This window comes from Diceros bicornis, chromosome 26, assembly GCF_020826845.1.
Source record: "Diceros bicornis minor isolate mBicDic1 chromosome 26, mDicBic1.mat.cur, whole genome shotgun sequence".
In the NCBI taxonomy this organism is placed as follows: domain Eukaryota; kingdom Metazoa; phylum Chordata; class Mammalia; order Perissodactyla; family Rhinocerotidae; genus Diceros; species Diceros bicornis.
Genome location: NC_080765.1, coordinates 21,990,928 through 22,016,578, shown reverse-complemented (window position 1 = coordinate 22,016,578; position 25,651 = coordinate 21,990,928). Strand labels below are relative to the sequence as shown.

Sequence of the window (25,651 nt, the reverse complement as noted above, 5' to 3'; positions counted from 1 at the left end):
GGAGGCATTTGAGCTGAGCCTTATAGGATGGGTGAGATTAAAGGCGTCTCAGACAGAAAGGACCAGAAAAACAAGTTTGTTCAAGGGGCAGGCAGGAGAGTCAGGTTTCAACCCACGTTATGAGTTGCTCTGAGAAGGAAGCAGGCAACTCAAAGGCAGCAAGTTTCCTATCCCTATTCAAGCAAGCAGACATGATCCCAGTACGGAGGGGGGTGGGGCTGGACTGTTGCTGTTCTTCTCAGCCAGCCATTCTGCGACTGTTATCAGGCTAGACTCAGGGGAGGCCAATGGATAGAGGTTCCCAAAGGTTCAAGCTGGTCTTAGATGGCTGTGCAGTTTTTTCTGCTTCACCAGGTGCCTTACGCCTCTGTCCGTATTCTTGGGCCCTAGGAAAAACTGGCTCCATATTCTGCAGCCTAGGGCTTATATGGAAGGGACAGGAGAGGAGAAAAGAGGCTCTGTCCAGGGCCAGACCTAGGGGTTTTCTCCCTCCACTGATGTTGAGTCTGTCTGCGGAAAATATTTCTTGCTGTTTTTTTTAGTGTTTACTGTCTCCTGCTTACTTTAATAACAAAACCCTGCCCTCCCCCAAGTTTTTGGCTAGCACACGGCTAAGCAGGGAAATACTACATTTCCCAACCTCTCGTGTGGTTGGGTGTGGCCGTGTGACTAAATTCTGAGCAGATGTGATGTGTTCTACTTTTAGGTTGTGGCCTTAGAAATAAATTGGTGTGGCCTCCCCTGGTCCCTTGCCCGCTCTCTTTCCACAGGCTGAGATGCAGATGTGATGGCAGGTACCAGAGCAGCTAGATTGGACCTCAAAGTAGAAGCCATGTTTTGAGAGTGGCAGAACAATGATCCAGAAGGAGCTGGAATCCCTGACACAACGGAGTTGCTTTTAGCCCAGGAGTAGTTACCCTTGGAGCTGTTATGTGACACAGAGAGAACTTTCCATCCTGTTTTGTTTGGCTCTTCATTACAGCAGCCAAATCTGTATCTCAATCAATATATCTTCTTAGCTTCAATCACATCTCTTTTTTGCCCCATGTTCTTCTCCAACTGTGATCCCAAGACTGATAACACTAAGTAAGAACTTCCTCCTCTCGCTGACCTCCCATAATCCTGTTCGGGCAGCTCCCCGGGCAAAGGGACCCCCCTCACACTTGAGCACTCTAAGAATCCTTGAAGTTGAGCCCTGGGTAACTTGAGCCAAGTCCCTTAATGTGTTAAATCTCAGTTTTCTCCATTTTGCAGGTGGCGCCAAGAAATAACATTCACTTCAAAAGGCAATGTTATATGAATACGACATCGTCAACAAGATTGTTCTTCCGAAAATGGAGAGGAGCTGGGGAGGGGGCTTTTTTCATGGGCAGCATTACAAAGAAACAGAGGAAATCCCGCTGCACCCCAAAAGAGACCACAGAAATGTATGCACCAAAACACACGCATACCAAAAAAAAATGCATGCTCACCTCTAGGTGCCCTACAAAATCAGGAACCGCCCCTCCCAGACACATAACCAAACACAAACACTAACAAGAAATGCTCTCACTGGCTCATGCAAATGCAGACACATGCGGGCAGAAACAGAGAGAGAGGACAAAAACCACACACAGGCTGCAGCTGCTGAATTTTGTTTATTGTCGCTGCCACCCTAGGGAGCTCCCGGGTCTTCAGCGTCTTTCTTTTTGGGGGTACCTTCATGACTCTGCCTCTCTATCCCCTGCCTCTTGCTCCCCATCTTGTCCTTTTTCTGGGGCTGGGGGCGCTTCCTTGGTGGCCCCTTGGAGCCTCAGTCAGGTGGGGTAAGTCCTGGGGGTGGGGCGGAGGGCAAGCAGGCCTGGATCCGGCCCCCAGGTGCTGATTCTTCCGAAGTCCTTTCTCCATTGCTGTGGTGTCCGTGCTCTGGCCTCATCTGGGGGAAGGAAAGCAGGTGACCAAAGGCGTAGAGGCCTGGGTTCTGACTCTGCCTCTCCCGCTCACTTGCTGTGTGACTCCAGAGAAGGAGCCTACCCTATCTGGGCCTCAGTTTTCCTCTCTGTAAACCAAATTTCCCTCTAATTGGAAAGGGTCTATGTTTCCCCTTTGCTCTGGTCACTAACAAACTCAGAGTCGAATGTATGTTTCATTTTACTCTATGTGGAAACAACAGTCCCTTGACCCCTTCTCCCCACCCAACCAGCACATTCAAGCTTGTCCCTTTCAAGGCACAGGGACCTCTGCTGTTGCTTTGGGACCCCCGACTCCCTACCTCCAGCTCTGTCTCAGGGCCGTGCCCCTCGCTTTTTTCGCTCGGTATTCTGGAGCTTGGTCACCAGCTTCCTCTCATGCCCACCAGGGCTGGGGCGGTTGGTGTGGGCAGCAGCTTCTCTCTTGGTGCGACCTTTCCGGCCTCCCACTCCTGGGAACCGAGGCAAGAGGCCAAGGTGAGGTGGGCAGAGGCATGATGCCTCAAAGGAGAGGCAGGGGGTTGGGACTTGGGGGGAAAGAGCTTGGGCTGGAGTAGGGAGACTGGGGGGTTGTCACCATAGCTTTGGGGGCAGCCGTAACCCCTGTTCCCCATCTGTGGAAGAAGGGGCCGCTGGAATGAGCTGTTGTTGCTCCAGTATTCTAGAAGTGTATGAGGCCCCAGGCTGAATAGGACAGCACTCAGTGGAGGAGGGGTTAGCAGGGGGTGATGCGAGGGATAAAGGAACAGGTTGGCTGGATAAGGGTGAAGGGTGGGGAGAAGCCCAAGGAGGGGACCTCGTTTGGGGGTGGGGGCGTCAGGCTGTTTGTGGGGGATGGGGATCAGAGTAGAAGAACCAGGAAGGTGGCAGGCCAGGCCTTACGCAGGTAAGAATGAGCCAGGCTGTAGAGGTCGTACTCATCCAAGCTGGGGTCTTCGTCCTCCGGGTCTGGGGGCTGCCGGGATGGGCTGGCTGCTTTCGGGAAGGTGGCCATCATGTCTGGCTTACTCTTGCTGTCTGTCTCTCGTCTTCTAAAGCTTTGTTTGTGTCTGGTTTCCTGACACCTCCCAGTTCACTGGCCCCAACTTATAAGGCCACGTCTCCTCCTCAGCCCACAGTCTGGCTCCAGCCCCTCAGGCCCTGTCTGATGCAATCAGGCCCTTTCCCAGAACCCGGCCCAGTAAACACCAGTCACGAGAGGGAAAAAGAGTCGTCCCGTGAGTCCCAGCCCCCCTTCCCTCCTCCTCTCACCGGGGCTCGCCCAGCTGGGTATTTTTCCACAGAGGAGATCCCCGCCCCTCAGCGGGGAGGAGGAGAGGCAGGGTCTGGGCATAAACAGTTCTGAAGATCAGGGCCAGCAGGGAACTGAGGGCCTCACTTGGCCAACTCCTTGCTGTCTGTCTCCTGCCCTCTGCAACGTGCCCCTCCTGGGCTTGGGCTCATGGCCACACAGCTGACCCCCACCCCCACCCCAATTGTGGCTCAGATTCAGGACCATGGTGGCAGAATACGGAGTGAAAAGGGAGAGGGAGAGGATATCAACACTCTATGTGCTCTGTCAGTGGTTCTCACCCCTGGGACACCCAACCCCCTCTTTTATAAGAAACATCTGGAAAGCCCCCTTAATATCCTGAACTGGGTCCCTAGGTAATTTCCTCACCTGAGAGAGAGGCTAGCAGAGTGGTTACGAGTGCAGATGCTGGAGCCAGATGCCCTGGGTTCAAACCCCTGATCCACTACTGCCTGTGTGATCCTAGGCAAGTCACCTTCCACCGCTGAGCCTCAGTTTTCTCCTCTGTAAAAACGAGGATGATAAAATTGTATCTACCTCATAGGGCCGGTGAGAGGATCAAATGAGGTAATCGTGCCTGGCCCAGCATAAGTTGCACTATGTAAGAGTTAGTCACACAGTTTCCAAACAACTCCATATAACACCCTCACTGTAATGGAAAGGAGACATAGAAGGAAATTAATTTATAATGAAATAAAATGTATTTCAAAACATGGATAGACTGAGGTAGAAAACATTATGAAGTGAATAGGTGTTTGTACCTATTTAATATGAATTAAAGGGAGGGGTTCAGATAAGAAACATGTGAAAGTAGAATTTTCCACTCTTGCCTAAGGATCTGACCCAGAGAGGCCACACCCTCGGGTGCCCACTCCTGCTTGAGCTCAGCTTGTCGTGCACCAGCCCCCGGCCCCGGCTGTCCAGATCAGGGAAGGAGGCAGACACAATAGTTCACTTTCTTATTCTTTTTTTTGGTGAGGAAGATTGTCCCTGAGCTAACGCCTGTGCCCATCTTCCTCCATTTTGTACGTGGGATGCCACCACAGCATGGCCTGTTGAGCAGTACATCGGGCTGCGCCTGGGATTCGAACCTGCGAACCTGGGCTGCCGAAGCGGAGCGCACGAACTTAACCACTATGCCACTGGGCCGGCCCCACTTTCTTTTTCTTTTTTTTTTTTTACTCTGTGGTTCCAGCACAACAGGACCTGCTCAGTGTTAATTCTCTGTTCACACTGCGACTTTGCTGTGAGCCTTTTGAAACGTGTTCCATCTCAGTGTTACCTAAACCCCATCCTTCTCCAAACCCTATAATAACCCAGTCTTGTCTTCTGTTGAACAAGAAGCAGCACTTCTGCTTGTGTTCTTCTCTAGCCTGAGCCAGAATTAAATTTAGCTTTTGTTTTCCAGATTTGGGTGATATGTGAGTTCTTTAATACCCAGTAAATGAAAGTGAAGACAGGAGGGTAGTCGAATAAGAACAGCTGGGATAATAATGACAGACCAGATGACAAGAGAAAGAGGAAAGTCACCTTAACTTAAAGATAACACACGGGGCCGGCCCGGTGGCGCAAGCGGTTAAGTGAGCACGCTCCGCTGCGGCGGCCCGGGATTTGCCGGTTCTGATCCCAGGTGCGCACTGATGCAGTGCTTGGCAAGCCATGCTGTGGCGGTGTCCCATATAAAGTGGAGGAAGATGGGCACGGATGTTAGCCCAGGGCCAGTCTTCCTCAGCAAAAAAAAAAAAAAAAGGAGGATTGGCAGATGTTAGCACAGGGCTGATCTCACAAAAAAAAGAAAGATAACGCACCACAACAAATTAAGGTGGAGAAATACAGTGTTATTGCAAAGTAGTGGGCTTTATCACTACGTGTAAAAGTAGCAAAATAATTTCCTCTATCATGACGTGGGAGAGGGTAGGTTCTAGGCTCAGCTCATTGTAAATAAGTTTTTTAGCTTCATGAACATTTAGCAGGACAGTCAAATGTCATGTAGGACATGAGGCAATTCTGTGTGCCACTGTCCTGCTCCCCCTCCCTGTCATTGTGACAACCAAGAACACTCCCACAAATTCCCGAGCTGCCCCCTAGGGGGCGGACTTTGACTCATTCACCTCTGCCACTAGGACCCCCGTTTACCGGCTGCGAGATCTTGGGCTCGCTTCTGAGTTTCCGTCTGCTCATCTGTAAAGGGAAGATGGTGACAGTACCCGATGTGTGAAAGGGCTTTGTCCAGAGCCCAGCATGTGGTGTACTATTTCCCCTATTCTTCAAAGAAGGAAAACTGAGGCTCAGAGAGCGACCAAGATCACACAGCTGGTGTGAGAAGGATTCCTCCCACGGTCTACCTGACCCTGGTTCCAGGGCTCGTACTGTCTGCACAGCTGGCAAACACTGGCAAAGGCTGGGTAGCTCTGTGTGTGGAAGCACCTCTCAGAGAGTTGTCCCTCCCTCCCTGCCTCCTTGTCCCCTCCTTCCTTCCTCCCAAACAGTGAGTGCCTGCTTTGGACCAGGCAGGGTGCTGAGGACACACAGAACTACACACAGTGGCGCCCTCTGGACGCTCTGCGCAATGCAGGAGGCAGATCATGAGCAGATGAGCGCACATCCCTATCCAAAATACCGTACATTCCCCCAGTTATTCTTTACCCCTTTACCCTGACGTTATTTTACTTTCTCTATAGCATTTAGTTATCACTAGTCAAAGTGTCTTTTTTATTTGTTCACGTCTCCATGATTTGTCCCCACTAGAAGGCCATCATTGGTTTGGTTTAGTTAGTGGTTAAAGGAGGAGGCTCTGCAGCCGGACTGCTTGGTTCTACTGCTTGTTAGTTGAGTGCCCTGAGACAAGCTATTTAGCCTCTCTGTGCCTCAGTTTCCTCATTTGTAAAATGAGATTAATAATAGTACCTAGTGGGATTGTTGTGAGGATTAAAAGACCAATTCTTGGGGCCGGCCTGGTGGTGCAGCGGTTAAGTTCATGCATTCCTCTTCGGTGGCCTGGAGTTCGCCAGTTTGGATCCTGTGTGCGGACCTACTCACTGCTCGTCAAGCCATGCTGAGGTGGCGTCCCATATAGAAGAGCTACAACTCTACAGCTATGATACACAGCTATGTACTGGGGCTTTGGGGAGACAAAAGAAAAAAAAAGAGGAGGGTTGGCATCGGATGTTAGCTCTGGGCTAATCCTCCTCACCAAAAAAAAAAAAAAAAGATTAAAAAAAACCCAATTCTTATAAAGGCTCAGCACGGTGCCTAGAACAGAATAAGTTTCAATAAATGTTAGCTATTATTATTATTATCATTATTCATGAGGGCAGGAATCTCGTGTGTCTTATCATTATTATTTCCCCCATGGCTGGCACACAGTGAGCACTCAATAAATGCCTAGTTGAATACATGAAGCTATGCTAAGATCGGCACTGCTTTTTCAGCTTCCAGATGCTCTGCTCTTAGGGAACTGAGGGGCCCAATCCTGCTCCCGCAGAGGACTGTGAAGACACCGTGACCATCGTCCGTGGAGCCGGGGAAGGAGGTCTCCCTGGCCTTGAGTGTGCAGGTGCTGGAAGGATAAAGCCTAGACCTTGGGGGCAGGAGTGGGCAGAGGGAGGGTGGCCAAGAGAGAAGGGACTTTTGGGAACCCATTGGCATGGACCTGTTGGGCCCAAAAGGTGACTCAATGGGAAAAGTCAAGGTGTGTTTTCCCAGTCTCTAGTCTCCAGGTGTGTGTATAATCAGCCACAAGTAAGTTTATTTTCTCGCTGCTTATGACTACACCTTCGTGACATTCCAGGAGATTGCCAGGCACACCGATTACAAGCCAGCGTGGTCAGTCTGGAGTAAACACAGGGGCTGGGGGAGCTCTCAGGAGGGTACCTAACCCAGCATGGGGGTGTGTGTGTGTGTGTGTGTGTGTGTGTGTGTGTGTGTGTGTGTGTAGGGGCTGGGCAGAGGATCAGGGCAGACTTCCCGGAGGTGGTGAATCTGAACAAGAATAACTGTGAGAAAGACAGCAAGACAAGCCCAACTCCAGGAGTTAAACCATCCAAGTCAGGAAAGCCTGGATAGCCTGAGGGATGTGCAGAAGTCTTTGGCTCAAAGGATCAGGAGCTTCCCAGGCAGGATATGTAATCAGGAGGGATTGGCGACATTGCTGTATGCCAAGGGGACTCAAGAATCCTAAATGAGGTGAAACAGGATGTGTCTGCATGACCTCATAGCCCCATGCGGAGAAACCCTCGAACCTGGCAGCTGTTTGCCGTTCTTCTTGGCTGTCTGACTTCATCCCCTTGAATATAAATGCATGCAGTCTTTTCATGGGTGATTTGGCAACATTGACAAGAATGTTAAATGCACATACTCCCTGATATTGCAGTTCTACTTACAAGAATCTCCTACAGAAATGCTCCCAGGCTTGTTTGTAGCAGTGAAAAACAGAAACGACCTAAGTGTCCTTCAATACGTGACTGATCAGCACCCTTCTGTGAAATGTTCTGTGGCCATTAGAAAGAACAAGCTATGTCTCTAGCTCTGATGAGAAAGTTGTCCATAATAAATAGTGGAATGAAAAGCAGGTTGCAGAACATTATGTATACTATAATCCTAATTTTTGCACTAAATTTATTGAAATAATATAGAAAACTGTAATACATTGTTTTCAGCATAATATAGGTGTCACACATTTCTCCTGGTAACTAAAGAAGATAGATGGCCAGATAAAACAATAGTAGAAGGATCTAGAATAATAAATTCTATTACTGGAAGTCTCCCTAGAGATCAGCAAACCCAACTCCATTTAATGGATGAGGAAGTAAGGACCAGAGAGGTAGCATTCTCCACTCTACACATGTTTAGGGCACTAACCACATGCCAGGCACTTCCTTGGTGCTGGGATATGAAAGTAAGCGGAACACAGTACCTGCACTCAAGGGGCAGCTCATCAACAGGCTGGTGGATGATGGCATCCAATACGCAGGACGTTACCACACAGTGTAAGATGTGAGACAAGCACATTCAAGCTGCAAGGTGCACCTAATTCAGGCTTGTGAGCAATGCCCAGAGGAGGTCATGTGTGAGCTGACCTGGGAAGGATGAACAGAAGTCAAATAGACCAGAGGGTTACGGACAGTGTCCCAGGAAGGCCAAAATGGGGGAAAGCGTAGTGCATTTAGTTAACCAAAGGTGTTGGAGTATAAGGGAATTCTGGTCCTGGATTTAGGAGACAATAGTCTCCTGTCTCCCAGTTCAGTGCTATTTTTAAAATGCAACTTGTCTGTCTAGGTCTATTGACAAATACGTGATGATTCAACACATCTATCAATACACTGGCATAGGAAAAAAAGCAGCATACAATACATGGCTCATGCTTACCCAGGTGTAGACTGGAAGGGATTTTAAGGGATCATTTTGTCAGTGGTGTGAGAGGGACTAGGAGCAGCCTGATACTCTGGTGCTGGCAGTAAAGGGGTCACTGTTTATAAACTGACCAAAATCATCTGCTTTTTATTATCACCATCAATTCTCAACAATGTCGTGATAAAATATGCTTTCCTTGCTCCTGCAGACACCTCACCCCTTAGTACACTAAGACACTTTGTATAGACCTGCACACGCATACAGAACAGAACCAAATAGATTTTAAAACTACCTGAAGTATCCATATTCGCCATCTATTCTGCTCCTATTACCATATATTCTCCATTCAGCTTCATTTTGTAAACACAGCTTGAGTCGTCAAAAATACATACATACAAAGAAACTCACAATGTTTATCCTCCTAAAACTATGATATTTAGCTCCAATGAAGAGTCTCATCTCCTTAAGTCTAAACTCTGTTTCCAGCTGGGGCCGCCGGGTCTCACGTCCAATGCTGTCACCTCTGTGTTCCCAGGCTCACCCAGAGCAGTCCTCACTCACATTCTCCACTGGGCAGTCTGGCACGTGCTTGGTGGAGTCAACACCGAGAGGTCTTTCATGTCCGGCTGCATGTTGAAAAACTGGGTGGACAACATCACATTATAATTTTGGGTGGCTTCCTGGACAGGGTAACAATCCTTGACTGTGTAAATGCCAATCCAGGTTCCATAGAGGCTAACTGATGGACCACTCCTGAATGGCGACGTGCCCCTGAGGCCCCCTGTGGAGTACTGGTCTTCAAGGGGTTCTGAAGAATGTCAAGAGGATCCTGCAGGCCGATCGGGGTGATCTTTGAGCATAGCTTGGTGGCTTGTTCAACGTGAAACATCACTCCATCCTTACAGAGGAAAATCTATTCAAATAATCTCTTGCTGGGGAAGACCAGCAGCTTGCAGGTTGAGGGAGTGGTGAGAGAGCAGGTCGTGGCTGTGGAGCCCCCTACTCTGCGGGGGCCTGGCACTCTGCTGCCCACTGCCCTGACCCCCACGCCACCCCAAGCATGAGCCTGAGCCCAAGGGGTTGCTGCGCGGCTACAATCCCATTTCTGTTTGAAAAATTATTTTAGTTGTTGAAAAAAAGGCAAAGGGGCTAATGGGATGTGTCCCAAACTCTCCACAGTGGTTATATCCTTTTTTGTGTGTGTGAGGAAGATCAGCCCTGAGCTAACATCCATCCCAATCCTCCTCTTTTTGCTGAGGAAGACCGGCCCTGGGCTGACGTCTGTGCCCATCTTCCTCTACTTTGTATGGGACGCCGCCACAGCATGGCCTGACAAGCTGTGTGTCGGTGCGTGCCTGGGATCTGAACCTGCGAACACCAGGCCACCGACACCGAGCGCGTGCGCTTAACCGCTACGCCACAGGGGCCGGCCCCTGTGATTATATCCTTGACCGAGGTTATGCAGAACTTTTCCTTTCTGCATTATAGATTCTAGATCTCTGCAATGTTTGGCTTCTCACGGTGTATATTTATTTTAGAAAGAGGAAACAAAAGTAATTTTTAAGAGTTAATTTATTTAACCCCCTTCCTCCATTGGGTTCCATGCCTACCATGCCACCTTCTGGCCATGATATGGCTTCTTTTGTATGTGTTGGGGGCAAAACCCATTAAATGTGAATAGTTACGATTTTCCCCACCTACCTGCCATGGGCGGTCAGATCCAAAAGAGAGCTTTTTTGTTTTGCTCAAGTGGGTGATGGCTGGGCACGAACAGGGACTAGCTGAGGGAGGGGTAGCTGGCTTTACACGGAAGATGCCTGAAGCCCTCATGCAAAAGGCCAATTATGTGGGGGAAGGAAGCAACGAGGAGGGAGAGATGTGAGCATTGTCCTCAGCAGTGGAATTCTGTGAAGGGAGGGACTTGTAAAGGGACTGTTAGGAAGGCATGATATGTAACTCCCTCCTCGTGTCCTCAAGAGACCTTCAGTAAAGATCCCCGTGACTTTTCAAGGCTCTTTGGAAAGGATTTCAGATGTGATGTTCTGAAGCAATGAGACTCAGTATAGACCAGGAAAGCCTAGATTTCTTTGCCATGCTGTGGCTGTCTCACAGGAAGGGACTGTGCTGCCCAGGCAAAGGGAGTGTTCTAGTCAGTTCCACCATTCTAAATCTCCCTATATGGTTCATGGGGCTCCTGGTTTATACCTCTGTCTCTTGTGAGTTGTGTCAGTGTGAATCTATCCTGAGAGGTTGCTGACAAAATGGAATTTCTGGTCCTGCAGAGCTGAGGACCAAAATCAGTAACAGTCACCCCCACCAAGATGCTGCCCCCTCAATGACTCTCCCTGAGCAGAGATGATAACTTCATTTTCTCTTTCATCTAATAAATATTTATATTTAAAAATTATATTTATATTTATATTATGCGCCAGGTACAAGGCTAAGTGCTAAAGATACAGTGATGAGCATAAACAGATATGAGCCCAGGCTTCATGGAGTCTATAATCTAAGGGGTAAGAGATAGGCCAAATTAGGTTACAAACAAATATAAAATTGTGACATTTGTTTTACCATCACAATTATGTAAGGTCTACACTTGGTTTGAGAGATTATATCAGAGGGATGTGACCCAGTCAGGGAGATCTGAAGATGAGTAAGAGATATGAAGGGAAAGAGGGGAGGGAAATGTGCTCCAGGCAGCCTTTGCAGAGGCCTGTGGGAGAAGGGACACGGCAGGTCTGAGAGACCTGAAGAAGCCTGGGGAAGCTGAAGTGGAGAGGGAGGTAGAGTGGGTTGGGAAAGGAGGCCGTGGGGCAGGAGGCCGGGGGTGCCAGGACACGAACACACTTGCATTCATTCTGGCCAGAATGGATCAGGGGAGGCAGCTTAAGGAGCTATTGCTCACTGCCACTAGTGGATAGACATCCCAAAAAATCTTCACACAGGCCACAAGGGGACATGTATGAGTTCGTTCACTGTAGCATTGTTTGTGGTAGCCAGCAGTTGGAGGCAATTTAGAGGCCCTTCACCGTGGGTCCAAATAACTAAAATATGGGTGCCCGCTATCAAATATTGCACAGTTATTCTAAGTAACAGGCTAGGGGTACACACAACAAGGACAGGTCTTCAAAGCATGGTGCTGAGTGGAAAACGTAAGAAAGAGAACAAGGTTTATAGTACAATACCATTTAGCTGAATTAAAGATAAAGGCACACTAAACAACACAAATGTTTTACAGACACACACACCACTGGGGAAGACGGGAGGAGTGAAGAAAAGAGATAAAAGGCCATCAATATACAAAACAAGAGAGGGGCCATGCAGAGCCCAATGATGACAGTGTGCCATAAAGTGAGAAATGAGTGATTCAACCTCCGCATCTGGGATTGAAAAAAATAAAAAGCTTCTTAGTTATTTAGGCAAGAACGGAAGTACCTTGGACTAGGGTAGGTGCGGTGGAGATGAAAAGTGGATGGACTCTGTCATATGAATGAATACATGTAAAGCATTTCAACAGTGCCTGATACATGGTAAGTGCTCAACACATGAGCTGTTATTGTGTTTATACTGCAGACACTTAGTGATGGATTGAATACAGAGTGGGGAGGGAAAAGGTGCTGTCGAGGATAACTCCCAGGTGCTGGCTCGGGCCCTTGTTGCAGAGAGGGAGGTGAGAAAATGAAATCTGAGGACAGGTGATTCTTTTGAGAAATGTGGATGTGAAGGGGAAGACAGAGCTATCCCTTACATATAGACAACCCTCTAAAACACTTTTAAAAAATTAATCAAGTAATACATGTTTATTGTAGAAAGATCAGAAATTAAAGAAAATTCAAAAAAACAATTGTGAGCCCCAAATTTCTCTGGTGGGGCAACTAAGGTTGATATTTGACATTCAGGAGAAATAGCTCCTGAGACTTACAAATGTAAAATTTGTGAAATCCCTGCTATACGCCTCATAAAATGCAAGAGATAAAGCTGAGACTGGGTAGGTGGTCATGCCATTGAGATAGACACCACAGAAAGAAGCAAGCTTGATGGAAGTAAATGATGTGTTAAGTTCTGGGCTGAAACAGTTTGTGTTGAAGTCTGAGATTCTTCTAATGAATAGAAAAATATTAAGGGCTTATTGTGTGCCAGACACTGAGTTACAAACTGGGAATACACAGGTGAAGGAAACAGATGATCCTGACCTCACTGAGCTGGCAAGTGTATCAATAATCAAACAAATAAATACATAACCATAAACTTTGGTAGGGGGTATGGTATGTAAGAAATTATAAGATGCTGGGATGTAAACCATTGTAGCTAAGTATTTGCTCACATCCTTAATATGTTCCTGGGAAGATTCCCTAAAAGCACGATTTCTGGGTCTACAGATCTGCTAGTTTTTATTTATTTAAAAATTTTAAAAATAGACTTTATTTTTTGGAGCAGTTTCAGGTTCACAGCAAAACCGAGGCAGAAAGTAGAGCTCTCATATACCCACTGCTCCCCCCTCAATCAACAATCTACTCGTTTTTTAGGTTTTTAAAAAATTATTACTATTTTATAGCGGCTTCGGGGAATAGGAGAGGATACTGAAAACGCACAAGAACCCTGGTTTGTTAAAACAAGGTTCAGCTGAAATGGTCGACAACAGCGTGTCAAAGGAAAGACTACATTTCCCAAGGGGCAGCGCGGTACGTCACAGAAGAAGGACGGCGCATGCGCAGAGTGGTCCTCCACGACGCGACTCAAAGAAAGGAAAAAAACGTATGCGGTTCTCAACGTGCCGCGAATCTTCGAACGCAAGCGCGTTATTATCCGCAGACTTTGAAAAGGATTCGAGGAACGCGCCTGCTTCCGTCGTCGCAGTTTCCAGCGCGACGTTCTTGTTCCACCGTGGCTCGGTAGGCAGGGATGGGTCGCGGTCTGGGAGCCCCCCAGCATGGCGGGAGCAGAGGGCCCAGGCGCCCCCCTGCTTCCCCACCCCCTCGGGCCGCGCTGAGGCGGCTGTGGAGTGGCGATGCGCACGCGCCTTGGGCCAGGAGAGGCGGGGCTCGGGGAGGGAGGGCCCGCGCCCGTCGTTGGGGTCTGCGCGTGCGCTGCCGGCCCTGCGAGGGTAGGAAGCAGCCGCTGGCGGGGCTGGGCGCGGGGGCCGGCGGAGGCGGGGAACCCAGTGCTGGTGCGAGAAGATGAGAGCTGAGGACGGGCCCCGAGCTCTGGCGTGTTTTATTATATGCTCAGGATGTGCCCATTTTAACTAAACAACCTCATTCTCCCTCCAGGTGCCTCCTCATCTCTTTGCGCCGGTTTGCAGCCAAAGCTTCAGTCTGTACTTACTAGCACCGTTTCTCCTCCGAGTCTCTTCTGAACCCACTCCAGTCAGGCCTTGGCCCCCGCATGCCGCTGAAATAGCTCTTTGTCAAAGTCACCAATGATCTTTAGGTCGCCAAAATCAGTGTTTAGTTCTCAGTCCCGTAGCAGTGTCTGATGCGGCTGATCACTGCCCCTTCTTGAAACATGTTCTTCATTGGGCTTGCGGAACATTCTCGTCTTGAGCTTCAGCTCTCTCTGGCCTCTCCTCTGCTGATTCTTGCTCCTCCTCCTTATCTTTAATGATTGTGCTGCCCCAAGACCTCATCCTGGATCTCTTCTCTGTGTTCAATTCCTAGGAGTTACCATTTCAAGGCTTTAAATATTAATACCACGTATTGTGCTAACTCGCAAATTTCCATCTTCAACCAGTGCCCGACCTTGAACTCCAGATTCTTATATTCAGCTCTTGCATGACGTCGCCTCTTAATGTCTAATCAGCATCTCAAACATGTCCAAAACTGAAATTTGGAGTTTTACCCTCCACACGCCTTCATCCTCCCCAGTCTTCCCATGCTTCCAGTTGCTTAGGCCAGACACCTGAGTTATCCTTGGTGTCTTTCGCTTCTCCCGTCTCCTCCTCCTCCATCCGTCTATTAGCACATATTTATCCTTGAGGCGTTGAAGTTTCATTGCTGGGTGTCTTATTGTAGGTATTCTCTTTGGCACTTGGTGGATCCTTTCTGCCTGAGAATTTGTGTTTTCAGTTTTTTGGCGTTCTCTGTCATTATTTATTCAGATTTATCTATTCTGTCCTCTATGGGTGTTCTGTCCTCTGTGTCCCTTTTAGAGTGTTTATTTCACCTACAAATAAGTGTTTGGAACTATTTGTTTAATATCTGCATTCATTTCTAGACTGGAGCGAGACAAGGACTGTTTGTCTCATTCACTGCTGTATATCCCTCATGTCTGGCACAGAGTAGGTAGGTGATAAATGTTATTCAATGAGTGAATTTCTTTTTGCTGAGGAAGAGTAGCCCTGAGCTAACATCTGTTTCCAATCTTCCTCATTTTTTTGCTTGAGGAATCTTAGCCCTGAGCTAACATCTGTGCCAATCTTTCTCTACTTTATATGTGGGTTGCTGCCACAGCGTGGCTGGCGAGTGGTGTAGGTCCGTGCCAGGTTCGGAACCCATGAACCTGGGCCGCTGAAGTGGAATGCGATGAACTTAACCGCTATGCCACAGGGCCGGCCCCATTGAATGAGTGAATTTATAAGGAGGAAGTACCTCTTCTCTATAGGTGGGAAGTAGACAATCCTTCTTAGAGTATGTTGATAGCAGCTAATTTTTTCTCTGCGGTTGGGGAGGAGAAGATATTGAATAGCCCAGATTCAGAATTGTTGCAGTGTTTCTAAGACGAAAGACTGTTTGAAGAGGTTTCCAGGATTCAGTTCAGTTCAGCAATCTATTTTGAGGACTTAGTAGGGGCCAGGACCTGTGTTAGTTGCTGAGAATATAAAATGCATAAAATTGCATCCCTGTCTTCCGAGAGCTCGTGGTCTGACAGGAGAGACAAGTAAATGAAACAGTGTCTCAGTGTATGTGTGACAAGTACAAGAATGGAATTTTGTTTATGGTGCTTCGGAAGTTTTGATTGACCTTGGCATCAGGGCAGGTGAGAGGAGCCTGGGGCAGCCAGATCCCCCTGCCAGGTTTTTCTGCCTGTGAGCAGCTTTGCCCTTTTACCCCAGCGTGCTATACAAATATTATCACGTTCTCTGTGTGCTGTGGTGTGAGAAAGGTTGGCAAGTACTGCTGTAAAAGTGTTAATTTTGCTGCCATTTAATTTGGACCCTGAATAATGAGTAAATTTGAGAGACCCAGGGGGAGGAGGGAAAAGGATCAAAGGGCATTTCAGGCAAGCATAACAGAAGCATGAAAGTCTGTGTTGGGGGCACTGGAGTTGTTCAGTGTGGTTATTGGAGGGTAGGGTTCAGTAGGAGAGGGCCGTTTGAGAGGTGCTGTCCAGGATCTGAAGCAATGCCTTGAAAGTGTTTTATAAATACCTGACCCAACCATGAAGCACCCTCTTCTCAGTGGGTAGGTCCATTAGAGTCCATAGTTTTAGCAACCAACTTTGTGGAGCTGGAAGTAGGGACATGCAGTAAGTCACAGGCCTTTTTTTATGATGTCTAAATTTGAATATAGAGATTCTTATAAAAGTTTTAAAAATGAATCTCATGTAGACTTTGGATGAATCATTTGTATTGAAAAAATACCCAATTTATGTCACTTCAGGATTTGTGGTCACTATGTCTGTGGTGTGGAGGGTAGTTTGGTGGACCCTGAACCAATGGTAGTTGAATGTTGATGATACTAAGGGCTGTTTGAGCCCTTAAGGCTTAGGTTGTGCAGTCAGACGTATCTGGATTTGAATCCCTCCTCTGCCACTATTACTTGCATGACCTTGGTAAAATCATTTGTTTCTCCAAGACTCTAGTTTCCACGGTGCTAAGTGAATAGTACTTACTTTGCAGGATTATTAGGAGGGTTAAATAGGATAACCTACATAAAAGTGCTTAGCACAGGGTAGGTACTCAGTAAGGAATAGCTGTCATTGTTACCTTTATTTTCCTGCTCTTTTTTTCAGATGGCACAGTGAGTCACCATCTTACTGGTGACACTTTCAGGGTAATCGTAATGACCTAACAGTTGATTGGCAGTTTACAGTAGACAAAATGCTTCTATTTCCATGATCTCTTTTGCTATTGAGTATGCTGAAGTTCTAACAAAACTTGGAATTGGGAGGAAGAGCATAGATTTTAGAGTTAGCAGTCTGGCAATCCCAGCTCAACTACCTGTATTTCCTGAGTTACCTAGCATCATTTAACCTCTCTGAACTTCAGTTTCCCCAGCTGTGAAGTGGGTGTGCTTATAGGATTGCTGTAAGGTTTCAGTGAGAATCACTTGTGTGAGCTTCAGTACAGAAGCATGGTAGGTACTAGGGGAAAAAACAGTCATGTCTTCTCCTTAATTTTTTTTTTAAACCAATTGATGATTGTAGATTCTTATTGATGGTGGCTGGATTGAAGGTATGGGTTCTGACTGTAGAGTCTTAGATCTTGCTTCCCTGTGACTCAGAACAAAGCTCTTATTGTCTTAAGCCCCGTGGGATTAATTTTAGAGTGGTTTAAGTGTAGGATGTTTGGATTTCTTTGTATGAGTCCTTGGCTGCTAGTAGAGGGGCCAGAAAACAGTTTTAGGCTGGGTGTTTTGTAGTTAATGTGTGCTTCCACCTTGCAACCTGTGTCCCTAAGAATTACCCGTTAGTCAGACTTCTCAGTCGTGGATAACAAAAGCTAACCCAAACTAGCCTAAGCGGAAAAGGAGTGTCTATTGAATCTAACTGAAGAGTCTTGGGTATACCCGCTGCAGGCATGGTTATATCCAGAAGCCTAAATTATGTCACCAGTATTTTCCAGGTCTTTCAGCTCTGCTTTCCTCCGTGTTGTTTTCTCTCTCAAGCAGGGAAAAGCCCCCATCAGTTCTGGGCTTCTGTGCTACTCTCTTAACAATCAACTGAAAGAGGGTATCTCTTCGCAGATAGCGCCAGCAAAAGATCTGAAATTGATTTTGGCCAGACTTGGGTCACATATCTCTTGGTGGTCAGGGAGAATGTAATATGTTCATGGGCCCAGGTCATGTACCCATCCTTAGAGCCAAGGTGAGAGATGGTTTCCCAAAGGGAAGTTGGAGCTCTGTTATCAAAATGGAGAAAAGGTGCTGGGCAGTGTACTCAGAGGTTGCTTCCGGTAATGGTGGAGTAGCTCATAACAGGCCAACCCTCCCACAAATAATGATTAAAAAACCCTGCACAAAATATAAAAGACCGCTATCTGAAGGTACTGGAGAGCAACCAAAAGCAGGCAGTAAATAGAGAGGAGTTGACACCCAGAAGAAGGGAGTGGCCTTGGTGAATCTCCTATTTGTCTGTTGTTGTTTTTAATGCCTTGTCACATGATAATGGCCCATCTTGGAAAGATGATAGCCGCAGAGAAGGAGTTCCAAATTCTTTATATAAAAGTTCTTTTACGCAAATGTCCATCAACTGATGAATGGAAAAACAAAATGAGGTATATCTATCCAATGGGATATTATTCAGCCATGAAAGGAATGAAGTACTGACACATACTACAACATGGGGGAACCTTGAAAACATTATGCTGAGCGATAGACACCAGTCACAGAAGGCCACGTATCATATGTTTCTGTTTACATGAAATGTCTAGAATAGGCAAATCCGTAGAAACAGAAAGTAGAATAATGGTTGCCAGTGGCTGAAGGGAGGAGGGAATGGGGAGTGACTGCTGATGGGTACGAGGTTTCCTTTTGGGGTGATGAAAATATTCTAAAATTAGATAGTGGTGATGGTTGCACAACCTTGTAAATATGCTAGAAACCACTGAAATGAACATAAAGGAAGCCAAATAAGCACATGAGAAGGTGCTCAACATCATTAGTCACCAGGGAAGTATAAATTAAAACCACAGTGAAAGACCACTTCACACTGGCTAGGATGACCAAAATTTTTAAAATAAAAATGACAACCTTGTATGTTGGCAAGGATATAGAGCAACTGGAACGTCCATACATTGTTGGTGGGAGTGGAGACTGGGACAGCTACTCAGGAAAAAGTTCTGGTCTGGCAGTTTCTTATAAAATATCCACCTCAGACCTAAATATTTCTCAAGAAAAATGAACATATGTCTAAAAAAAGACTCACGTATGACTGCTCTGAGCGGTTTTAGTCGTAATGGCCAAAACTGGAAATAGCCCAGGCGCCATCAAAACAGAACTGGTTAAATAAACGAGTTTGTTCATACAATAGAATGCTACTCAGCAATAGAAAGGAACAAACTCCTGCTACACACAGCAACACTGATGAATCTCAAAAACACGTTAAGGGAAGGAATCCAGACACTAAAGACTCTGGATAGCATGATTATGTTTCTGTGAAGTTCTGAAACAGGCATAACTAATCGACAGTGGAAGACATCAGAACGGTAGTTCTCTCTGTGTAGAAATAGAAGGTGTGGCCTTCTGCGTCAGTGGACAGAAGAGAGTGCTGGGACCAAAAAATGTTTAGAGTCCTGGGCCTTGCCTCAAACTTCGTAAGGATGCCTGAAACCTCTCAGGAATTGCTTAATTCCTAACCTGATTTCCATGGTTTGAGAATAGTGCTAAGATCAGCTGGGACCGTTCCCCACCCTGGGAGCTGCCTGGCCTTTCCGTCAGATATGACTTCAGTCCCCAGTGCCTCGCTCCCACTGGCTTTGCACCAGCAGACGTGGCTTTCTCTGAGTGGAGAGCCACAGAAACCTTTGCCTCCATTTAGAGGGTGTTTTCTGGGGCAGTTCAAGTTTATGACTGATTGGATATGGAGATAGCAGTACTTTGTTGTAGAATCATAAAATGAGGTGGTTCTCCCAGGCGGGGCACCACCCAGTAGGCAAAGCTCAAACAGGAGCATGCCCTAAGTGGCGTGGTCTTTGGACAGTCCAGCATCTCAGGGTGCTCCCCCAGCCTGGGACGCATCAGTGTTTTCTCTTGCTTGTGCTGTGACTGCTTTGCTCAACTTACCACGGTCCCTGCCTTTTTTCCTGGCAGTCCTGTGCCCCCCATCTCCTACAGATGAGGAGGGGCAGCTCATATTCACTAAGTGTGCGCTGTGCCGAGCACTGCCTGGGAGCTTACTTATGTAGGTGGTTGGCAGTTGAGAGCTCTGGTTTTTTGAGACTCAGAAAGGTTAAGGAACTCCCCTGGGGTGAGCATATGGCTTTCTGAGAACTTTACAGCTGTTCTGTCCCCATTCCCCTCCTTGGAACACTCTTAAAATACGCATGTCAGTGCATTTCCCTGATGGCTCTCTTGAAGGTGGCATACTTCATTTCTTTAAGTGACTTGATGCGTCTGTTGCCACTGGGCATGCTGTTTGCCTCTTCCCCTGTTTACCAAAGTAGGTTCTGACAAATGGCTGCTCAAACCTTCCTTTATTTCAGGCTTTATTTTGGGTGCCAAGATACAAAGACGATTAAGCTTTGTACTTATGGAGCTGGAAGTCTAAGAAGTGGACTCCTACACAGTTAGGAAGCAGTCTTAAAAGGGCGTGTACACTGATGGCAATTATATTGCACATACAGGAGGTGGCATACAAAATGAAAATCATTTTAGATTGCTGACATTTGCTTTAAGATATTCTTTAATATCGTTGTACTGTTTTTTTCACCTAAATTAGGAAAAATTGGAAAAAGAGGGGTGGCCAGAGTCCTCTGGGGAGCCACTGACTGCCTGGGTGGTTAAAGGGGTGCCCCAAATAAGAGAGGGCAGTTTGAGTAGTAAGAACAGGCTGCCGTTCGTCAGTTAAGTCCTGGGGGAAGGGGTGTCAGAGTAGTGGAAACAGCTTGATGGTCACTTTGAGAGTTGACCACTGACGGGATCTGGAGATAGGAGGAGTTTGTTGTAAAACCATAGAATGAGGTTGTTCTAGGCAGGGTACTACCCAGTAGGCAAAGTGATCTTCCAGAATCCTGTCAGTCATCTCAGCACTTCAAAATTCTTTCACGTCGGACAGAAATGAGGTGACGTGAAAGCGTTTTAAACGTCACAAGTCACCGTTTGTATGTGAGGGCATCCCGAGAATTGGTGTAGGGGCTGAGAGTCAGAGGCCTTCGACAAGTCCCTCTTCAAAAATGGGGCCTTCTTTCCGGTTGCTGCCGGCTGGGTGCAGGAGTAGGCCCTGCCCGGTTTGGTATTTGACCTCCTCCTTCCCCTCCATACCATGTGAGTCAGCTTTTTCACTTTGGTTTGCTGAAAGTTTCAACCTCCAGCTCGTGTGTGTGTGTGTGTGTGTGTGTGTCTGTGTGTCTGTGTCTGTGTCTGTGTCTGTCTGTCTGTCTCTCTGGCTCTGCATCTGCCATTTGTAAAGGTTTTTATGAGATACATAACTTTTTTTCTTGTATATACATGGGATATCTCTGGAGAAATACCTAGGAAACAATAGTGGTCGCCTCTAGGGGTGGGAGATTTCATTGTACTTCTTGAATCGTTTGAATTGTTTTTACTATGTGCATATATTACTTACGCAAAGTTAGTTTGTTTTTTTTTCCCTTAAGAGAAACAGGCTTTGTGTCCAACCATAATGAGACAGAGACGGGATGATGATGGGAGCCTAATCTATAACAGTGACAGGTGTGGTGGAAAAGAGGGCAGTGGATTTGAGAGAAATTTCTGAGGCAAAATCAATAGAATTTGAAATGGAGGTTGATCAAGGAGGTGGGGGGTTGGAGATGAGCAAGAAGGAGGAATCGATGACTATCGGATTTCCAGCTCGGGAAGCTGGCTGGACTGTGACAAACTCCATTAACCAACATCTGGAAGGCAGAGCAGTGCAGGACAGGAAGTGGGGGTGTCTGGGGGCATCTTGGTTGAGTTATTCAAGTGGCAACTGGAAGTCTGAGTTGGGAGCCTTGGAGAGAGGTCAGGGCTGATATCAATTTGGAAGTTTCAGAATATGGGGGCTTGAAGCCAATGAGAATGCTCAGGGAGGGCGTAAAGAATGAGAAGAGGATCCTCCACTGGAGGTGATCCTCCACTGGGAGGTGATCTTCCACTGGGTTGGAGGAGGAGGGCAGCAGAAAGACCACGCGAGGTGGTTACAGAAATAGGGGAGATTGGAGGCCTGGAGCAGAGCTTTGAGAAGCAGTGTGGTCAGGTGTTCAGTGCAGCAGAAAGGTCCAGGAGCTCACTGGGGACTGAAGGAGAGCCAGACTGTGGAGGGTTGAGGAATGAATGGGAGTAGAAGTGAGGATGGTGGGTACTGTGTGCCAGCTCTGTGCTAGGCACGGAGGATAAAGTGATCCCCACCCTCAGAGATGGGATAAGCTAGGGGAGGAGACAAACACAAAGAGAATTAGAGCATGATTGGTAGGCACAGAGGTAGAGAGATGCACAGGGTGTAATGGGAACACAGAGACAGGTAACTTAACCCAGCCTCGGAGACTGGGGGCTTCTGTCTGTGATTACTGGAGGAGCTGACTGGGTAGTAAGCCCGGTCTTAGAGAATAAGTAGTTAAATCAGGCAGAGGATTAGGAGTGATCTGGTTGTGGGAAGGACATCCCAGACAGAGAGCACAGCATGAACATTGGGCATGGGGATAAGAAATTACGTGGTATATGGTCAAAAGCGGAACAATTCAGTATTGCTGGAATATAAAATGCGAGGCAGACAGTGATGAGAGGTAATGGGGTTGGGGAGAGATGGAGATGGAAGCCTCTTTATGGAGTCCCGTGTCCTGTGTTAAGGGCTTGACTTATCCTGGAGGCAGGGGCTTGAAAGCTTTTGGTAGGGGAATATGACCACACTTGTCTTGTAGATGGATGGTTCTGGTGCTGTGTAGAGGGTGGATTTGATGGAGATGCAAATGCAGGGAGGAAGACCAGTTAGGACCACTGCTGCCTAGGTTACAGGGAGACCAACCTGATATGGCCTGAAACAATGAGTGAAGGATAAAAAGCAGACAGATTTATTGGGACAATAAACCAACAGCAGTGGTGACTGACTGGACATGGGGATTGAAGGAGAAGTGGGATTTGAAAATAACTCAGTTTCCAGCATAGGTGGCTGAATGGGTTATGGTAACATCAGCGGAGAAGAAGCATGCTCCACGTAGGAGTTTTGGGGGTGGGGTGGGTAGGGAGGTGAAGAGTTTGGGTTTGGACATGCTGATTTTTAACAGTTTTATTAAGATGCAGTTCACATACCGTACAGTTCACCCATTCAAAGTGTACAATTCATTGGGTTTTTTTTTTTTAGTATATTCACAGAGTGGTACAACCATTACCATAATCTAATTTTAGAATATTTTCTGGACTATTGATTTAAAAACTTTTATTATAGAAAGTTCCTGGCATACAGAAGTAGAGAGAATCATATAAGGAATGTCTGTGTTGGGCATGGTGATTTGGAGTCTTCTCTGGTAGAGATGTCCAGCCAGCATGATTATATAAGATTCTGAATCTTGGGGAAGCCGCCTGGGCTAGAGATAGGTTCGGGAGTCAGTACCATGTGGTTCATGAGTCGGTACCATGTGGTTCACTGTTGATAATGCGGTAGCCCAGAGCCAAGGAAAAAGCCTACACTTGAAAAAGAAGTTTGGAATAGGTGATACGGGAAATTCAGGATGGACTCAACTGCGGGGATGGGGGTCAGGGCAGGAGAGAGATGGTGTGTAAGGTAGAAAAAATTATGAGATTCCTGCCAAGTCCTTGACACTGCTTATCAGTGGGGTTGTTGAAGAAAGGTGATTGTTGATGAAAGCAGAGAAGGCTCTTCTTGCCTGAGGAGCTTCCAGTCTGGTTGGAGAAGAAAAGATCTACCTACATCAACTGGCTAGAAAGCCAGTTTATAAAGGCTTTGGAAAGGTTGGAAAGTCAAGGTAGGTTCCAGGAAGAGTCAACCGAGAGAAACGATGGCTTATTTAGGGTTAGTCAGGCAAGACCAGTCTTGAGCTGGTCCTTGAAAAAAGTGTAACGTTTGTATCCTTGGCAAGGAGAAGGGGTATGCCATTCAGCCTCTATGGAGGGTAGGGTGGGGTGGGACAGGACATCTGTGTTTGTGTGTAGGTAAGACAGGCCAGAGGGAATGTAGCAAATAATGAGAGAGGACACTGGATTTGTCTCAGGGCTGGTCCCGTCCCTCACCCTCCTGTCCCTTGGACTAGGCATGCTCCCGCCGCTCAGCCAACACTCACATTTCCTCCACCTGTAAACTCTCTGGCCACTCTGCCTCCCCCTCAAGCCTGTACCTGCTCTCTCTGGCGTCACAGGCCTGCTAAGAGGAAATAGCTACATTTGCTCCTCGAACCACACCCTTTCTGCATGGTGGCTTCTGTCTCTCCTACTGAAAGAGTTTTCCCTGAGGTCCTCAATAACGTCCTGTCAGGTTCAAGAGACAGCTCGCGTCCTTTTCTGTGGCATTCAGTATTGTTAATCACCCCCTTGTGTACACTTTCCTGCTTTGACGGAGATGTCATCACACAGACGGGGGCAGGGGGAGGGGTGGGGGCTGGAGGAGACCTAGGAGTGTGTGGGACAGTGGCCAGGCTCAAGCCCTGAGGAGTGCCAGCACTTAGAGGACAGGCAGGAGAGGGGCCAGCCCAAGAGACTAGGGAGGAGCCGGAGGCGAACCACGCACGAGGGAGGCCCTGAAGTCAGAGGAGGGAGGGGGCACCTGTGTCAAGATGCTAACGGGTCAGGTCGGATAAAGCCGGAAAGGATCTAATGCTTTGACCTGTAGGAGGTTATTCTCTTGAGAGCATTTTTGCTGGACTGGTGAGGAGAGAAGCTAAATTGAAGTGGGTTGAAAAGTAAAATGGGAACGAGGATGTAGAGGCACATGCTTGGACAACTTCAGAAGTTTTGCTGTGAAGAGGAACAGAGATGTGTGGGGTTCAGAAGCTCCTATGCTTTTTTAAGATGGGCTGTCCTAAAGTATACTTGTTTGCTCCTAAAGCTAGGAAAGGAGTATCAGATGGTCCCAGAGGAGATGGGGTTCGGAGCACAGAGGAGGGGCTGATCTTCAGTAAGTAACAGACAGTTCTTCCCACTATAGGGGGCGGCCCAGGTGACAGGTGCTGCTCATTTTGATAGTAGCTCCTCATTTTGATGATGGGAATAAAGTCTTTGGCTTCTCTTCTGAGCAAAGTAGGCACCTTGGACATCAGCTAAGGGGGCCCAGGCCCGATCGGAGGGCAGGAGCAAGGGTGGTGAGGAGAGAGAAGGTTGAAATGTCAGAATCATGAGGGAAGGGCAACTGGGTCACCTGGCAGCACGGTGGGAGTGCCTGCTGGCCATATGGTGACGGTGCAATATCAAGACAACCCACCTGCCCGGTTGTGGGGCCTCCCCCAATTTTCGTTTTTTTTTTTTGTGAGGAAGATCAGCCATGAGCTAACATCTATTGCCAATCTTCCTCTTTTTTGCTGAAGAAGATTGGCCCTGAGCTAACATCCGTGCCCATCTTCCTCCATTTTGCATGTGGAATGCTGGCACAGCATTGCTTGACGAGCAGTGCACAGGTCCGCGCCCAGGATACGAACCTGTGAACTCCAGGCTGCCAAAGCGGATCTCAAGAACTCAACCACTACACGACTGGGCCGACCCTCTCCCCCAATTTTAATATGCACAGGTGTGGGCATGTAGAAAGCAGGTGGGTCTGACTAGGATTCCTTCTTTATTTAGCAGGAGAGAACAACCCTTTTCCATGCTAATTCCCTCCTTCCCAGCATCGTTCCGCTGAACTTGTATCTTGGGTCCACACCTTCACCTTTGTGGCTCAGTGGGGCTCTTTCTTCCTTCCTCTTTTCTCACTCAGCAGACAGTCCCTAGCGTCATCAGTTCCCAAGACTTTAGTAACGACCTGTATGCTGATCATTCTCAAATTTATCCACTTCCAATGTCTAAACTCGAGATCCATTATTTCGTGTGGTCCTAGCTAATGCAACTAGACTTTTTTTTTTTGAAGGCACATGTTCTTCTCTGTACCAAAATGCATGATATAAAGCTGTGTTGGTAAAAATTGTGATGCACATGTGAGAAAAAATGGATCAATGTCACGAGCAATCCAAGAAAAATAGATAAATTAGGCTTCATAAAAATTAGAAACGTGCTTCAAAGGACACAATTCAATAATAAAAAATAAC

General features: G+C 47.3%; 2 protein-coding genes across 2 annotated transcripts in view; one reads left to right on the top strand and one right to left on the bottom strand.

Annotated features, from left to right (window-relative positions):
- Positions 1-1,489: 1,489 nt before the first annotated feature.
- NUPR1 (nuclear protein 1, transcriptional regulator) lies at positions 1,490-3,747 on the bottom strand. Its single transcript, XM_058569722.1, has 3 exons — positions 2,832-3,747; positions 2,252-2,401; positions 1,490-1,915 (listed from the first exon to the last, which is right to left on the bottom strand). Exons 1-2 carry the CDS (start codon positions 2,944-2,946, stop codon positions 2,265-2,267), a joined length of 252 nt encoding a protein of 83 aa, XP_058425705.1. The 5' UTR covers positions 2,947-3,747; the 3' UTR covers positions 1,490-1,915; positions 2,252-2,264.
- Positions 3,748-13,335: 9,588 nt separating this feature from the next.
- The window catches only part of SGF29 (SAGA complex associated factor 29), a 29,733-nt gene continuing 17,417 nt past the window's right edge, over positions 13,336-25,651 (top strand). The window contains exon 1 of the mRNA XM_058569716.1: positions 13,336-13,484. Within this exon, the coding sequence (XP_058425699.1) occupies positions 13,350-13,484 (135 nt within the window). The 5' untranslated portion in view covers positions 13,336-13,349. The remainder of the gene's footprint in view (positions 13,485-25,651) is intronic.